This window comes from Oreochromis niloticus, linkage group LG2 (assembly GCF_001858045.2).
Source record: "Oreochromis niloticus isolate F11D_XX linkage group LG2, O_niloticus_UMD_NMBU, whole genome shotgun sequence".
Taxonomy (NCBI): Eukaryota; Metazoa; Chordata; class Actinopteri; order Cichliformes; family Cichlidae; genus Oreochromis; species Oreochromis niloticus.
In genome coordinates this window covers 32,480,290-32,498,835 of record NC_031966.2, presented here as the reverse complement: position 1 = coordinate 32,498,835, position 18,546 = coordinate 32,480,290, and the positions used below count along the sequence as shown (strand labels likewise).

Sequence of the window (18,546 nt, the reverse complement as noted above, 5' to 3'; positions counted from 1 at the left end):
TCACTTCCCCTCCTTACTCAAGACATCCAATTTTAGAAACACCACAAAGGCCTCAGACAAACTTCCTAGCATTAGGCTTCAACAGGGGACTTCGCTAATCAGTAAGTGATGTCATTGTGGCTATGTCCATTTTCTTATACAGTCTATGAGAAGCACCAAAGTTGAAACAATTTTTTTTCTTATGACTAAAATTCTTGATCTCAGTGAAAATAATGGGCAAATGTGATTATAAAAAAACTACATGTCTGCCAAGCTGACTGACTGACTGACTGACTGACTGACTTGTCATTTTTTATTCTATGCTCTGCAGCTGCTCGGTCCCGCACTGAAAAGGACCCGTTGTCCATGACGCCCAAGGTGCCAAAATGTGTAAGGATGGCAATTCTCTGGCTACCCACCAGAAAAAAAGGAAGTAGGCAGACAAAAGGAATGAAAGATAAGATATGCTGGTAGGAGAGCAGTGTAGGTGAAATGGAGGATATGTGTTTATGTGTGTGTGTTATAACTAAGATGTGATATAGTGAGATAAGATGAATCAAGTGGAAAAATGAATCGAGACAGTGAAAACAATGACACTGAATGACACGCAGAGAGAAGAATGTAAGGCAAGGAAATTCATTTATCAGCACAAGGAGTTCAGAAGCACATGATCCATGATCCTTCTAGAGAATATCAAAAGACCAACTTGCACTGGAATTCCTAATGGTTTTAAAGGTTCCCTTTTTAATAGTCTGAAAAACAGCATCTGAATGGACATCAAGAATTAAATAATTGGATACTGTTAGTATCTTTAAATCTTAAACTTTCCCTTTAAGACTGACTAGCAGATGTATCCACTCTAGATTTAAGTGCTCAAATGTCTGGCAGGCTGGCTAGCACGGAGCAATAATCACCCACTTACACACATACACACTCACATTCACTCTAAGACCCTGCTGGGCCGAGGAAAGCTGAAGACGATGATGTCATGACATAAACAATAGCTCATTCAGCTTGGCGCTGGTGGTCAGGAAGCAAGACTGTGCCTAAAGTACAACATCTGTAGACTGGTAAGGAGAGGAGAAAAGAAGAGCAGAACTGACATCCAAAATCCTTCATTCATCCTGTAAGTCATACCAGAGAGTCTGAGCAAATCCCAGCAGTTAGCTGAGCAGATAATGTCAAAGGTCTGTGCATCTATTTGGCATTCCAGTATGTTTCTAACTGCAGGAACTGTGCAAGGGGGAAAGAGCTGGTGAACACGCCACAGGGACTGTGTGCACACCAGCCAGGGAGACCTATAGCCAAAGTTCAAGTTACATGTTTTCGCCATATGGTTCGCGTTACTGCTTCCCCCTTCAGTGGCTCTACATTGTCTCCTTCAACCCATTTTACTGCTATTAAGGTAATTAATTGTAAGAAAGTCATGTCAGCTGTTACCATGTCCCCACAATCCCTCCAGGTCTGGCTTCCTGTAACAATGTTACATGTAAAATTTCTGTGTAATTTTGTTACATGAAATGTAAAAAATTACTTTTAATGGAATCTGGTCAAATGAAATATACTTGATTCGTATACATTCAGTTTATATCAAGCATATTTTCCTTAATGATTAATTATTTGGATAAATAAAGCTTTGATTTTATATATGTGTATTATGATAATAGCTACAGGCCCATGAAGTACACGGAGTTGATGGTAATTTGGCACTTTTTAATAAGCTTTTTTCAGCATTTCATACAATCATAACCACAAGAAATTTTCAGAGGTGTAAAACACATCTAAGCTCTGATAAAACCTGCAACTGAATCAACTTTACACCCACTCAAAGTGTCACAGTTTAAAGGCTAAAAATGTGCTTTTGTTCAACATGGTTTTTCACTATAACCAACTTTGAACATCAATATCATAACATATATCATAGTTTCAATAGCAAAACTCCACCAAGTTAATGTCTGTGACATTAGAGAGGCAGAAATAAGCATTATTACCATGATCTGTTTCCTTCATAGTGAACCAATATATCAGGTTCCAACCCAAACTGTTACTGGTCAAAATGTCAAAAATGTAATCTTCATCAAGAACAAAACTAGTTCTCTTTGTCGAAAAGCCCAACGAGTTTGTGAATTGGAGTTGTCCTGTTCACACAAGTGATTCATTATGCTGACAGGCTGCCATGGATCTTATCTAGTGTAACCCTCCCATAGAAAACCACCACACTCCTCCTAAAAACTGTGTTTCTGTTCAAAAGGTCTTCTGTCATGCGTAAACCTGTCATTTGACAGTACTGAGGTTATCTCTCTCTACTGTATCCTTTAAGCAAAAGAGGTTGGAGAGAGCAAATAGTCGAGCCACAGTCTGGAGCTCTGGTGAATAAACTCTGTATACATTTACCAGAGACTCAGTCACAACCAGCTCCTCTTATTTCAAATGCAGCAGTCCTGCTTTAACAGTCCCACTGCTTTCATCAAAATGTTAAAGCTTCCTTATATTGCAACTTTTTGTTTGCTCAGTTTGGCTTAAGTCTGTTGTGTGAATGCAACATTTCTGCTGGAGCGCACAAAACTGTGCAGTCATAAACACTGAAAGACTCAGTTCCTTTATTTTCCAAAAATATGAACATTTCAAGCTGAGTAACGCATGCCTACATTTGTTGCTGGTTATTGTTTAAAGAACTGTCTCAGTTTGCATATGTGGAAAAATTGCTTAAAGAGGCGGACCACCTCTTTCATCCCCAACCAGCCCTCCCTGTCCCCCTCTCTAAGGACCTACAGCTGGGCTTCACTTGTTCACGCCACCTACTGGTTAAGCCAAGGTCACATTAAGTTAATTACACTTGAGTAAGACATCTGCACAAGGCTTCAATAACCACATATCCTGGAAGCTGTCATCAGTCATTTAAATATTAATTAAACTGTGTTTAACATTGAAAATGTAAAATTACTCAACCAACATGCAAAAACATCCTCATTTTATATAAATTATTTAGTGTATTACACCATATTTTCTCAGGATTGTCATATTTACTTTTTAAACCAATATCATCCCTTTAGAATAATGTTATTTAGTCCACACATAGAACTAAAGTAAAACTTACCTGACAGAGTTAATCATGTCTCCCTGGCAATCTGTGTGATAGCCATTAGGAATGGCCCAGCGTCCAGGCTGGCTCAACACAAACTCTGACCTGCTCCCAGGTATGGTGGTCCTCAGCGGGCTTCCTCCTACTCCAGCCACTGCCCCAGCACTGTCCCCAGCTCCGAGTTCAGGCCCTGGGGCATCTGGTCCAACCTCAGCCCCTTCTTGCTCCTGAACTGTTGCCAACTCCAGCTCCAGAGGTTCAGGACCTTGTAACAGTGCCCTCTGTTGGATGAGCGGTGTCAGTGGTGCCTCAAAGCTAACACAGCTGTCTGTCTCATCTGTGAGTGACAGAACATCCAGAGAGTCCAGGCTGCTGTAGCATGTCCCACCCCTGAGCAGGGCAGACTCCACGATGCGCTCAAATGTGGAGCTGAATCCATCTTTGTTGTCCACCCTACTTTTCTCCCTCTCCTCCTCCAACTCTCTCTCGTCTTCCTCCTCTTCATCCTGAACATCGACCTGCTCGACAATCTGTTCAAAAGCTGAGCTGAAACTGTCCTGGTTTTCTCTGCCATCACCTTCTTTTTGGACCTCTTCTTCTTCCTCCTCCTCCTCTTCCTCCACTTCGGTGTCAGCCTGTTCTACAGTTGTCTCAAAATTAGAGCTGAAAGTGTCCAAGTGTGTTTGTATTGCCCCCTCATCTCCCCCCTCGTCCTCTTCACCTGCTTCATCTTCATCGTCATTCCCAGCTATACCGTTTGCCAATCTATATCAACAGGAAGAAAAGAAAACATGTGGCCTACACGCATGAAAATGGATATGCAAAAAAGATCAGTCATCTTGTTCATCTAAAAACACTGTGCTATTTACTACAATACGAACATCTGGGAACACATTGACAAAAGCATCGCTATTTCATTCCTTTTTTTAAAAGAAAAGGTTAGATGTACTTTGCTTTCAGTATGTCTTTATCATTCTGAGCAGTGTTTGCTTGTCATATAAGAATCTGCTAATTAGCAGGCACATTTTTCTTCCACATGTTGAGCTTTTTACAGACTGCCCTCCACTAATGTCTTTCTGGGACAGTTGGGGAGCTGAGAAATGGTTGCTGTGTCCCTTAGCTCTTTAAATATTTTTCTTCCATTTTTTCAGCTCCTTTAGTTGAGACTTGTTGACTATTTATTTTGTAAAATATGAGTAAAGCACATTAGGCTAAATATGTACAAAGGGAACCACAGAGATAAAACTATTTAACATAAAAAATATTCAAATCACAAAGCGCAAAAAACATGACCAAAAAGTGACACTCTTAGGTTATTATAAAAATATAAGGTTGAGGAAGCTGTGTTTGTCTTTTTAGTAATGCAAATTAACAGGCAATATGATACTTGCTTGCTCTGACAGGTAAAGTGGTACAAATACAATTTTGTCCACTAACCGGCCAGCTTGTTGAGAATTAGTTGCCTCCTCTTCTGTGCATGGGTGAATTTCTTCATTTTCCTTCCCCTCCTCTTCCTCTTTCATCTCCTCTGCCTCATGTGTTGTCTCCTCCCCCGTTAAGCTTTCCTCCATATTTATACATCCTCCCCCCTTCGTCCCTTCCCTCTCCCCCTCCGCCTCTCCTTCTGTCAGCTGATGCTCATCCCCGGCCCCATCTTCACACTCCTCTTTCAACTCACCTTCTCTTCTATTACCTTCTACTTCCACCATCCCTTCTACTTCTCTCTGTGTTTCCCCCTCCTCACTTTCCCTGACGTCTTCTTCTTGTTTTCCTTCCTCTGTCTCATCCTTTGCCCCAGCATCCACCTTGTCCTCATCTGTCTTGTCATGTGTCTCTTTGGGTGGGTCAGTGGTGGTGCTTGTACTGGGCTCCACTGGGTTCTCTGGTGGGGTGGGAGAGGGCAGAGCCTGCCCCTCCTGGGTCATGGTGCCCTTCCCTGCAGGGGAGGGGTGACTCTCCACTTAGACAGAAGATGCAGATTAAACCTTAAATCTGGATGTATCCTCTGCAGGGAAAAGAAGAAAAGAAAGAAAGACCACCATGAACCAGAGCAGTCATTTGATTATTTCTTATATGACCTCTGTGCTTTCTAGAGATGGCACGATACCGCTTTTTTATGTCCGATACCGATACCGATATCATAAATTTGGATATCTGCCGATACCGATATGAATCCGATATAGTGTGTTTTTTAATCAATAAAACTGTTTTTTTAATATCTTGCTGCATTTTGTATAAGTTCATCCTCAAGTTTAAATAAACAACAACACTAAGCTATTCTGTTATACCTGTATGTAAAAAAATACACTGCACCCAAAATATTTTATAGTTCAGCAACACTGATCAATCTAATAAACTTAAACCTGCTCCATCCTCCCTATTCTGGTATTTTAAAGAGTACTTAGCAGAAATATTAAACAACCTGACTAACAGGGTTGCAAACTCCCAGCAAAAAAAAATAGGGAACCACCCCCCACCCTCCACCTCATGATGCTTAATCGATGTAATCAACTTTAATTTGATGCAGGGTGAAAAAACATGCACAGAATTAAATTATTTTTCTACAATAATTAAATAGATTCAACATCTTTCTTCAACAGAATTGCAAACTGCACAGATGGTACTTTCCCAAAGGAAAAAGTACTATAGCTTACTAGGGTATATTAGACTTAACAGTTACTATATACAGTAATGGACTTCTATATATTTTACATCAGATTAAAACTTTGGGTGTAAGATTCAGATAATTATTTATTAAAAGCGAGACATTTTAAATGAGAATAAGAAAGAAAAGTATGTCTTTGTGCCCCCTTTTCCCTGTTCATGCCCTATCGGCCCCCCAGGCTAAACTTTGCTAGATCCGCCCCTGCACAGTTACCAGCCGTCAGCTACATAGAAAAGGATCCTGGTGTAGAAAGTAATATTAAATAAATTCTAACATCTAACAGCATTCTAAACGTGCTGCTGTTGTTCCGCCGCTGGTTTCCTCTTTCTGGTGCAAAGTGGGCCAAAAACAAAGAAGAGAGACGGACTCGCGACAGAAAAGCCGATCAGCTGATCATTAAGCAGTTTCATGAAGTAGCGGCAGGAAGGTGAGGGAGAGAGAATGAGAGGCACTCGCTCCATATATCGGTTGTTAAGCTTAACATGGGAATGCTTTACAAACATTCAGAGATGAACTTACACACTTGCTTTACTTCTCTCTGGGATAACTTCTTCGGAGATGAAATGCTGGTTTGGTAGCGAGGCTACAAATACACACAGCCGCTCTATCACATGAGCGCACTGCTCCGACGTGCTACGGTTATGAGGCGAGTTATGCCCTGTCGCAAGTTTTGTGAGGTGTTTTTTTTATATATATATTTAATGGATCGGATTACATTTTTAATTTCTCACCGATATCCGATCCAGTAATTTAGGTCAGTATCGGACCGATACCGATACGTAATATCGGATCGGTCCATCTCTAGTGCTTTCCTCTGCAAGTCACAGAGGTCACTCTTGACAAAGCAGCATATACAGTATATGTTGGAACATTATGTCCTCTGCAGCAGATGATCCCAAAACAGCTCTGAAAGGAGGGCGACGAACGGCAGAGGAACACAGGCAGGCACAGAGATTCTCTGCAGATTCCTTATAATACTAGCTCCTCTTGATCTCCATGGAGATGCCTGCCTTCACTGCACTTAACCCTGTGAGGTCCAAGTCATCAACAGCAACAACCCCAATCACATCCTCTAGGCCCTAATCCTAATCCTATGTTAGGGTCAGGGGCTAATTGATTTTTTATTTTTTTTTTGTCCACTGATTGTCAAGACTTAGGAAAACAATTTTTATTAAAAAAACAATCAGATGTTCTGATAGCATAGTGTTAGGTTCATCACTGATGATGGCTTACACACAGTGCATCATAGAACTCTGTACATGTATTGTAAAGGTCGGCTGCTGATCTGTTAGCCCTCTGTTTATATTCACCTCTCAGGAGTTTCAGGGCAAATACTAATGAGCAGCTCTCAGAAACAGTTCAGGTTGTAAAATGTTGAATAATGCAGCTGTTGATGTATTTTTCTTATATAAATTATATAGAGAGAGACTTAGTGAGCATAAAAAATATACATTTATCTTTTTTGAGATTCGATGAAATGATGGTGTGAAATAGTGACTAAGAGAAAAATGAATAATTAATGAATGATGAATCGTTTCTTAGTCACTGTTAAGCAAAGCTTATTTGGTTCCAGCTTCTCATATTGATTGTCTTTCTCTCATTGAAAGTAAGTTTGTTTAGGCTTTGGATTTTTAGTTTCACATAAAGTCGAGCAACTTCAAAGCTCGGTCTTTAAGATTCAACGACTGAAACATGAACATCTATGACATGAAAGCTGGATAAGCTTCATCAACTGAGGCAGTTTGTATCATACTGAACAGCTCCAGAACAGCTATTTATTGGGCCAAATGCTGTTTCCAAGATCAAGAATATTTGATTATGTTTTTATTGCTATGTTGTGCTACGTGTCAGTATCATAAAAAGGGCAGCCAGGAAGCAGCCCTGTCTGCCTGCTCATGCTCTACTGGTTCTCTGCTTTGCTGAATCATCCACAGCTTGGGAATTGCAGCACAACTGCAGTAAAATATTTAGTGGAATTCATACCTTCCTCTGATGGCATGCAGATGTAGGTAAGGGTCCTGTTAGGCCGAAATCAACATCCATATCTGGATTCTGGTTTCTCAGGGGAAAGATTGTCTGCCAAACTGTGCAGAAAAAAAACTGAACCATAGCAGAGAGGACAAATTTATGGCAGGCTAGATAGTGAGCCAAATTTGTATCTACAAGTATGATGTTGGAAGTGCTTTGGCTTACCCCCTGAGCATGAGGACACCACAGGCCCAGAAACTGTTTCATCAGTGTTGCAAAAGGATGATGAATTTATGGAGAGCCTCATACAAATCACTCCCCCCTTACTACAGTTGAACTTCTCTGACTTACATGTTGTCACACAAATACAAGCTGGAGCTCTCACTGTGGTAGTGTTATTGTAGACACATTTAAAAGACACAAATAAGAGTGCATCTTGCTTGTCGCATTTCATTCTAAAAAGGCGAAGACAGTCTTGTGTCGCAGCAAGAAATGCAGGTAAAGTTTTAAAAACAGAACAAAACACAACACAGGCACAAGCAGGCACTGTGTCTCTGCTACTGTAGCCTCCTCTAATCCTCATCCTCTCGCTGACTGCTGCTGCGATGATCTCAAAGGACCAACAGATTTCTGAACAAAGTCTTTCTGAGTACACCATCGGTGACTGGCCGATTCATTTTCCTTTGTTTTTTTGTCTTTTACTAGAAGGATTATGGGAGTGGTTTGCATTATTCATAAGTCACCAGATCGTTTCAGAGTTCCATCCATGAAAACATCATAGTTTTCAAAAACAAGACATTAAAAACTTCATTACAGCACACTATGAAAAGTCTATCTCACAAACTAGTAATGAATCTAAAAGCTTCTTAGGCCCCAACACATTTTTTGATGAGAATTTGCTGACCAATCTCTACTATAATGAGCTTGAATATTCCCAAACTCGGGTGCTCACATTTCCAACGGGGCTTTATGGATTCCATATTCATGTATGAGTAGGAGGCATATGAACAATTTGCATGTATTTATGCTACTCCACAAAGTGGAATTTGCACATATTATTAAGCAGTGAAATGCACACACGCACACACACAGACGCACAAATAAAGCAGTGAAACATTTCCATAAATGGAAGCAGTGAGCGGTTATGAAACCAGACACGAGAAGTGGGAATTCTCCGTCTCTCCCTCTCTGCATGTCTCCGGTGTTCTGTTTTTCTCCCACTCTGTCTTCCTCATCTGTTCACCATTATGCTTTCTACTATCTCACAGTCTAACTCCGCACTCTCTGCCACTCATTTTGCAGTAATTGAGGTAAATGGGTCTTATCCAAAGGAGGGGGTGGAGGGAAGAAGGATAGTGGAAGTGAGCAGCACTATGAATCCGGCTGCTGAGGAGAGACAGAGCAGATGTGCTCAGACACCCCACATGGACAGATGAAGAAAACACAGCCAATGAGAGAGAGACAGGGTGTGTGTGTGTGCGCGTGTGTGTTGGGGGGCGGTTATCAGATGGGGCATGTGTGTGTCTGTGTGTCTCTGAGTCTTTGTGTCTCAATATATACAATGGCTATCAGGATGGATGCATGCATTCCACTTTTGTCAGCAGAACACTAGGGCTTTTAACCGTTATCAATTTCCTTTAATTGTGATCAGACAACCTGCCAATCATGTGACCAACGCGCAAACATGAGCACACACATCTAAAACCATGCCATCGCCTAGACATATAACCCACCAATCCAGTGAGAATGATGGATAAAAGACCAAGTTGCCATTAAATAGATCTTTTCTTCCCTCTTGTGCCTTTTATATCTCTCTATCTGTCTGCATGTGCTTCTGTGACACACACACACACTGCAAAGACTGCACACCGTGGTGTGATTTATTGATCCCTGAGACACAGAGCTGCAGTCCAATGGGAGTCTCTGGTGATAAGCATGACTGGTCTCTATAAGCAGCAGAGAAGCAACTACTGAGATAATAAGAGTGAAAAGGAAAGTGCTGAGAAGATCTTACAGGAGCACAAAGCTCACAGTGGTAGTGAAGATGTGGCTGCTTTAGATCCTCAGGTTCAATATTTATCTAACTTAAATCGTGCACGTGCTAACTTTTAATTGAAAAGGGGAAGCCTTTGTGACTGAAAACATGGCATAATTCTGACACACCCAAGATCACATTAAACACAGACACTGACACATCGACTTGTGTTTTTAAAACAAACTCCCATTTATTTAATATCTGAACAAATTACTAACAATATTAGTATAATCAATTTCATTTTTAAGAGCTATACACAGTAGTTTTTTAATCTGGTTATACTGTAACTGGTTGTTCAAAATTGGCTACAAGAGTGACTGCAAGTGTGAATGGTTGTCTGTCTCTCTGTTGTGTTAGCTCAGTGATAGACTAGTCCACTCGATTGGCTAATATTTGTGCCTTTTTTGTTCTATTTTTCTAATTTAGTGGTCGTCCAAGGGTTCCCTTCTTTGTTGTTGTGTTGAGCAAGATCAGAGAGTTGGACAAAGATACTGACAGACTGCTTTGATGGAGATTCTCATGATGTATGAATGTAGCACCATGGGAACCTGCCAATGTACCAATAAGTGCTGTTATAATGTCAATAAAATGCAACCATGTGTATTAACAACAGGCAAAATAACCGATGTAAAGTCAAGGGTCACAAATTAAAGTCTTCTCACCTTTGAAGCGAGGAACTAAAGCAATACTGGTGAATGACATATGAGATACATTACCATACAAATACATTACCTACACAAAGGGGGCTTGGAATATCCTCTTGCAAACTGATCAATAATTGAAAAGCGATTTGGAACAAGTGAATCACTTTATGTGTAGGTGGGACTTAAGTCTTCTTTCCTGTGTCTCACTAATTTTATATTTACTAAATTGATAGATTTTGTTAGGTGTCCCTAATTTTACTCATTTTGTCCTACTGGTTATTTAAAGGCTATAGCAAAAATAATACCAAATTTGAGAGTCTGGGGAGTCTGTGCTGCACACACTTTGGCAGACAAATTAGCAAACACTGCTTCCTGTACTCACAGTGGTCGGCTGGCTAATGTTAACATACAACTCAACCCCAGTGAGAAGACAGTCTGAAATAATGCATGAATTCCCATTTGGACATTTTGAATGCTTGCAGCAATAGACTTTATGTACAGTGCCTTTCAAACTCCATAGCTTCCATTTTCTCAGACTTAACAGTCCTTGTCCACAATCAAAGACATTATACAGTTATATTAACAGGCTAACCTGATCTTTAAGTATAAAATTGGTTTCTCTTACGCTTTCAATACATAAAAACAGGATACTTTTGTGCCTATAAGCACAGGACTCCTCAAGTGGTGTTGCACTCTGGCCAGATTTCATTGGCAGTCACTGAATATAATGTGATGCAGTGGAGAGGATTACCCAGGATTCTCTGGGAGTTTAACAAATGACAGAGTGACACAATAGGAAAGAAAATCAGGATACTGGTTTTCAATATGATATAAGTATTGTACTAGCCTTAACTGTGTTCTGCTCTATGTAGACTTAATCATCTTAATCCATTAATCTCTGTCTAGCTATCTCTCTATCTAGTAAATCTTTATGGAAGCACTTCCCTGTCTGTAGATACCTCTGTTGGGCATCATTACACCACCTTTCGCTGATTTTAGATGCTGGAGCAGGCCATCAATTGATACTTTTGCCTGACCTCATTACGTTTGCAGTGCTGCCCCCGTTCATTTAATATAGAAGCATCTGTATGCAGCTCTTTTGTTTGTGCTGCATGCCACCGTGAGCATTTCTTACTAAAAGGCAGCACCACAATACTATCAAGTGGTGTGAAGGATGCAATGCTGGTGTTTCACCACAGTAGTTGACATCAAGTTGATCACCCTATTTTTCTAAAATGTAAATTATACAATCATAATAAATAAGCTGTTGCTATACATGTAAAAGGAACAGTACAGCAGTTTTATTTTAGCTTTCAATAGAAAATCTACCGCAGAGCAGCATTAAGACCACCGGGACAGCCTTCTAAATACTTTCTACAAGCTAATTAGTAATCAAAATTAATTCATGAAGCTGCCAGCTGAACATTGACAGATGATATTAGATCTGCATACTAAGAACAGAGAAGGCAAACCTCCCCTGTTCTTCCCTTCTCCTCTCTTATACTATCAGTAAGACATGCTCAGAAAGACTAGTCCTATACTATAAATGACCTACTGACCCTGTTCATAATATGTAGGCTGGGTGCAGCACTGGCCCTGCAGCCTATCCTCATACATGCACACACAGCACAGAGTCACCTTTCAAAAATGCTGTTGTGCTACAAGCACAGATGCAGAGAGGAAGAAAATAATGTCATCATTTCCTGCTTATAAGCTGAGGATGGGAAAGCAGGCAGGAAAATGTGGACTTGGAAGTAGTCCAGGGCTATTTTCTTAGCATTCATGCCTGTGCTGCAAGTCACACCAGCATTACCACAGAGCCTAAAACTTGCTAGACCAGCCCAGTGGAGCGTAACAGTCAGGCAGCTCCCTGAAATCACCCCAATATGTCACTTCTGTGCAGTCAAGGTCAACTGTCCGTTCACATTTTGTCACTCTAACTGCTTACATCTAAATACATGCTTACAATAATGTGGTGATTTATCTTGTTTTGGGCCTATTCCCCCGGGTGCTTTCACCTTCTCATACAAATTCACTCATTATTATGCACACACAGGCAAGCATAACAGACCTTTGTGACATGTGAGTGATTTTGAAAAGTGTAGATTTGGAAACATTCGTAATACACATACTATGGAGTAAATTCCTTAAATCTATTGTGTAATATTTCTGAATTTAGGCTGTTATATTCAGTACTTAAACATACTTAACAGAAGGTATAGAATATAGTTTATAGAATAATGGTGGTAACAAATTTTCAAGGATTGAAAAAAATATATATATCCACAGATTTTAGGGGCTGTGTTACTGATTAGCCCAAGCTCCCCATTTTACATTGTAATTATGTATTATTTGGGGACAGTGAATTTGAATTATTTATCCTTGAATCTTTTAATATGAATAATTACATTAAAGCTTTGAATTTAAAATAGCTCATTTGAATTGCACAACCTTAAATATACTTTGTAACTACTATGTAAGAAGAGGTTAGGCTACTCAGTAATACCGTCCCTAAAAGTACTGAGTAATTACAGCGCAAGATGTGTAAATATTGTTTGTCTTTTCCTCTAAAATACCATGGTGTTACTCACTACTTCAAATTGCTTACAATATAATTTGTTTCTTATGTCCTTTAAGAACTCAAATTGTTACCCTTATTCCACCGTACCTAGCGATAATTCTGAAGATTTGCATAGTAAGTGTTGAGATATTACACCAGAAGTTGTAGGCTGTGCTATGAAGTGCTACTATAGGTTGCCGTCATATTGGAATTTCAGTGTGTTTTGCATATGTTTAATATCTGAAACCCTATATTTACACAACAACGGTCTGAATGCATAAATTTTTTTGTGTTTTTTCCACATCTGTTAATAAAGTCATTAGTGGGATGATTTAAAAAGAAGAAAAAGACAACAAGAGGTGACAGTTTGGTGTGGAGCTGCTGTGCTAGTGTGTCTGGATGTCTGACACCTTGAGTATGAAATGAATACACTGGAGAGCGAGCAACACGTTTGCCTGGGAAGAGCCCACAGTTGTATCGGGGGAATGAATTACAATGGATCTAGACTAGACATGTAAATGGCTATAATTAAGATAATAGCGACTTTGCTTTTGGGAATAAAAAATAAGCGGCTATCAAACACCTGTTAAAAAAGGAGCCTCCCACATCCCGAAGAAGCAAAGACACAGCAGTGTCTTTGCACTGTGTCTGTAATATTCCTGTATTTGGACATTATGGAAATAATTTAGAGTAAGTATGGTGTTCTTCAAGGTACATGTCTCATGGATACAGCTCACCTTTGCCCCTGTATGTATAGGATACACTTGATTTGAGAGGTTTGGCCCAGTGTTATTTTTTCAAGCGAGTCCCCCCAATGCACTTAAAAAGACATAAACAAACACCAGACAGACGAGGCTTATTGTTTCTACCAGTGTGTGTGCGCGCGTGTGTATGTGTGTGTGCGAAGGAGAGAGAGAGAGAGCGAGAGACCACAGCGCGAGACAACCATGTTCTCCCAGCCTCCTCGAGCCAGTAACCATGACAACAGGATGGCTGGGAGACACGGTTCAAGCTCAATTGAGGCCGGTGTCTTTCTTTTCCTCCAAAATAGTACCTTGGTCGCGTTTCAAGACCGACTTGTCCTCTTTAAAAAGCAGAGGAAACGCTTTTCTCTGCCTCCTCTCGGGGGACACAAACACACAGACACGCACACACCTCCGTAAAATCCCACGGCCCGCACGGTGCGTATCTCACAGCCTACATTAGCTCCTCAAACACGGCTCTCCTTAAGCTTGCCGGCGCGAGGAGGCTTGCAGCCCCGCGTGAGCATTTTTGCTCCCACATTAGCAAGAAAAACAGGAAAGCTAAAGACAGCCTCTGTGAGAAATGCCCCTCTCGCTAATAAACTAAACGGTCACCCAGCATGGGCTTCGCAAGACCCGCCGGTTAAACAGCGGTGAAAGCGCTAACACAGTCACACTAGGTTAATATCTTCACACTTTAACCGTTTGTCTTAAAAATAAACGTGTCGTGTCTTCACTCACCGGTGAAATGCGTCCACTCGGATGCTGAAATATGCTGGGAGTTGCGCGGCGGCACTGGTCCTCTCTCCCCCTCTCTTCCCCTACATCCACACGCCACACACTGACAGACGGGCTCTTTTTTCTCTCCCTTCCTCAGCTGCCCCCCTTCTCGCTCGCGCGACCGACGTTGACGTCCAACCGAAGCAGCTCGTGGTGTCGTCTCGCGCCTCTGCTCAGGCTGCTAGGGGAAAGCGGGAGGTCCGGATTAATTCTGATGAATGGACGGATGAACGGAGGCGTCCTGCCCGTCTCCTCCTCCGTGTGGAGCTTATGCGTGCTTTGAGTGGCAGCTGAGAAACTCTAAACCCGCTCCTCGGACCGCTCGGGAGTACCATCACTCTCCCGTGGCTAGAGCGCGGTGTGAACGAGACGTGTGTCGATGGCCTGTTGATATCAAACACTGCAGCCCGCAGTGAAGATTAGCGCCGACAGTTGTGTTGACATAAGTGCTTCTCGTCTTTGACCACTGATGATAACCTGGAGACCTGGAGCTTAGTTGCAGCTGGACCGGTGGTGTTTGAGCTATAGAGTGCTCAAAGGTGGTCAAACCTTTCCCACACTAAGGTCCTGGGATCTTGGATGGCTTTACTTCCCCCCGCCCTACCAGATATTACAATTAAGAATAGATGGTGTGAATAGAAAAGTTTGGGAACTGGCCAGAAAAAGAGAGCATGCAGATGATTTACAGACATTCAGATGGTGTTGTCCAAGGTCTGAAGTCCTGCAGCTGTCATATCTTGGATGGTGCATTGGTCATGCTGAAGTTTGGTTTTAAGAGGAATTCAACAGGATGCCTGAAAAGGGAAAACATGACCTATGAAACAGTCAATAGCCTGCTTGACCCACAGTGAACCATGTTACATGAAACAGTTCAATGTAATCATGCCAGAACATACTGTAGCCTACCACACATAAATGAAAGTGAACATCCTAATGTTCTTGTATTGTGCAACTGATGATGGAAAATTCTACTTGTATTTTTTTTTTTTTTAATCACAACGGACCACTGTCTTGACCTTTGACCTGTGGTTAGCCTTGAGTTCTGTCAGAAGTTGTTTTCAGGGTTAATCATCAGTAACAGCAGGTCGAGTGCTTTGTGTTGATCTTTGTCAGTCCCACTTTTTTTCTAATGCTGTTTGTGCTCCTACCCCCTCTGTCAAAACTATGATTAAAGCCCATCGAGTAAAGCAATAATCCCAATTGAACCGCTAAACACGACCACTGGTTTTAAGGAATGAGCACACAGTGTCAGATAAACACTTTCTACAACACCTTAAATTTCCATTAATACCATGCACATGCTTTTGCCCCGCCCGATATTAATATTCATGTGTATGTGCACATTTGCATTTGTCAAAATGAGAAATTGCCAGGGAGTCTAATTTTCTTTTTCAGACTGATAGACACACCATGGTATGAAACTGTGATTGTGCTGTCAGGCTGCTGATGGTGCCTTCTCTGAGCCACAGATGATCAATTGGATTGCAGAGGATTTAACACAAAAGTGTTATCATTCTTGGTCCTACTAACAGGTAAGCATTTAATGTTATCTCTCAGCATATAGTGCAAATTAGCTTCTGTTCCCCCTCTGCCCTTGACAAAACAGAGAGGATATTTTCACCCTGTAACAGCATATGCCTGACACCATTTTTCTCTCCTTTCTCTTTCACTTCACAAGCACAACTAAATTCAATCAGGAGGCAGCTCAGACCATCAGAACTGCCTTTGTACAGTGCTCTGCTTTGACAGTACCTTCATACTAAAGAACCTCAAGGTCATGAACAGAAGCACAGCAGTAGCATCCAATCATTCATATGGCTCTGCACTGGCTGGTGCCAAATCTTCCAATGTTGGTACTTCAGGACTCTGAAGCACGCCCTTTCAAATGTCCAGGAGTGCCAAGTTTTAAAGTAACATCTGCACAGACTGTGAAGACTTAGTAATATCCCAGAGATCAATAGCGCATTAGAAGGAGACTGAAGAAGGAGGAGAGCGAGTGAAAAGGGTGATGAAGCGGCAGAGGGAGAATTAAGAAGAAGAAGAAGAAGAGAGAGAGAGAGAAGCATAAAGCAAAAGAGATGATGGTGTGGACAGAACAAAAGAGCCTGGTGTGTGTTTGAAGACAAGGGGAGGAGAAGGTTAGAGAGGGGAAGCCCACAGCTAGGCAGGTAGAGGAGAAGGATGAAGAGAGGAGGAGAACAAGGGGAGGTGGGGTGTGAAGATGACAAAGAGAGTTCAGAGGATGCACAGATGACCAGAAAGAAAGAGGCACGAGAGGGAGAGAGAGGTGAAATAGTTTGGGGGGAAACCCACTGCAGACGCAATGTCAATCCTAATTACTAATTCATTAACCTGCCCAGATCCTTTCCCCTCCCCCTCTGTAGCCACACAAACACACACTTGCACACCCACACATGCACTCAGTGCTCTCCGCTCGGTCCCTCCTCTATGTCCCAGGAGAGGCGGACGGCTGGCGAGATGGAGAAATGAAGAGGTGTGTCTGCAGCTAAGTGACATCTGCAGGGCCGCGATGCCGGCAACGTGTCGGGAGCGCTGGAAATCCCTGATGTGACGATGGGAGGGAGGCGGGGAGGTAACTGGTGAGGGGGGGAAGCTAACAGCTTGCGTTTTGGTTTGTTGGAGCGGGTGGTCTCCTGTAATGGTGCATATGAGTGTGTTAATGTGCACGGCTGTGGTGTCAGAGTATGTTTATGCGTTTGTTCCATCATGCATACACATGGGTGCCCAAATGTGCAATCACAAGGTGTGCTGGCATGTTGAATGTGTGTGCATGTGTGTGTGAGTGTGAGTGTGTGAGTGTGTGCAGGTTTGGGGGAGATAAATCAATAAGCTAATGCTGGTCTGCTCAAGTAATAACATTGTGGGTATAATCAAAGCAAGGGGGAGGTGCGAGAGAGACTGATGATGTCTGTCTGTGTGTGTCTGTCTTTAGCCCCTGCTGTATGACTCTTAGCTCTGTATGTTTGTGTGTGTGTGTGTGTGTGTGTGTGTGTGTGTGTGTGTGTAGGCCACCGAGATACACACTGATGCTCTGCATCCACACACACCAGGACTTCCTGCAGCATTCCTCCACACATGCTCACATATACAACTCATTAGGAAGATGGAGATGCAAGCATGCACACACATGGGCGCAAATTCAAGCACCCTAGGGTATGCAAACACACATATACACACACAGATCAGAAGATGCAGTGCTGCTGACTTTGGTGGAATTAGATACAGAAATCTTCCAAATAAGCATTGATCCGAGAGTTTACAGCGCCAGCTCCATCTGCCATGTCAGGCCAAACAACAGGGAGCTCTGCGAGACAGCTGGGGAGCACTCACACACACACCACACACACAAGCAGGAACCACTGTGGGCACATATATATGGTGCACACACATCACAGTATGTGTGTGCACATGGTGTGGCTCTTTGATCGCAGGACTTCATAGCACAGTGTGCTGGAGTGTAAACGCATGTGTGCATCTGTGATAACTGATATTAAATTAATACGAGTGTACACACAGATTCACTGATGCGGATAAATGGGAAGAGTTATTTAAAAAAAAAATATATATATATATATATATATATATATATATATAGACAGTGGGCAGTCTTTACCCTTCAAGCTCGGGTCCTCTACCAGAGGACTGGGAGCTTAAGGTTATGACACTCACTAGTCCTCGGCCCCCCTTCCTTACACTTAGCGTACCAGTCTCAGGGTGCTGGATTTGGGGTGAAACCCTCCATGCATGCTCAGGAGCTTCCTTGTCTTGAAGTCCTCCTTTGACCAGTTTATTATCCCAGTAGGGCATGTGATCACCGGCAGGGCGAAGGTGTTGATAGCCCGGACCTTGTTCTTACCATTCAGCTGACTCCTCAGGACTTGCCTTACTCTTTGTGGGTATTTGGTGGTTGCAGCTCTCCTAGCGGCCTCTTTGTGGCTCTCACTGGCCTGTGGGATTCCCAGGTATATATTATTTTTTTTAAATAAAGTTCCCAAATCTCTGATAATGTTTCAATTTAATTCTATATATTCTATATATTTACATTTATTTAGCTGATTTCAATTAACTG

The 18,546-nt window shown here is 41.9% G+C and overlaps 1 protein-coding gene across 2 annotated transcripts in view; it reads right to left on the bottom strand.

Moving 5' to 3' along the window:
* psd2 (pleckstrin and Sec7 domain containing 2) overlaps positions 1 to 14,912 on the bottom strand; it is a 39,683-nt gene extending 24,771 nt beyond the window's left edge. Inside the window, exons 1-3 of one of the 2 annotated variants that reach the window (XM_005456319.4) lie at positions 14,418 to 14,912; positions 4,499 to 5,066; positions 3,077 to 3,826 (exon numbers count right to left, since the gene is read on the bottom strand). In XM_005456319.4, the coding sequence (XP_005456376.1) occupies positions 3,077 to 3,826; positions 4,499 to 4,986 (1,238 nt within the window). In that variant the 5' untranslated portion in view covers positions 4,987 to 5,066; positions 14,418 to 14,912. The remainder of the gene's footprint in view (positions 1 to 3,076; positions 3,827 to 4,498; positions 5,067 to 14,417) is intronic. The other variant, XM_005456320.4, reaches the window with a different exon arrangement.
* Positions 14,913 to 18,546: the final 3,634 nt, after the last annotated feature.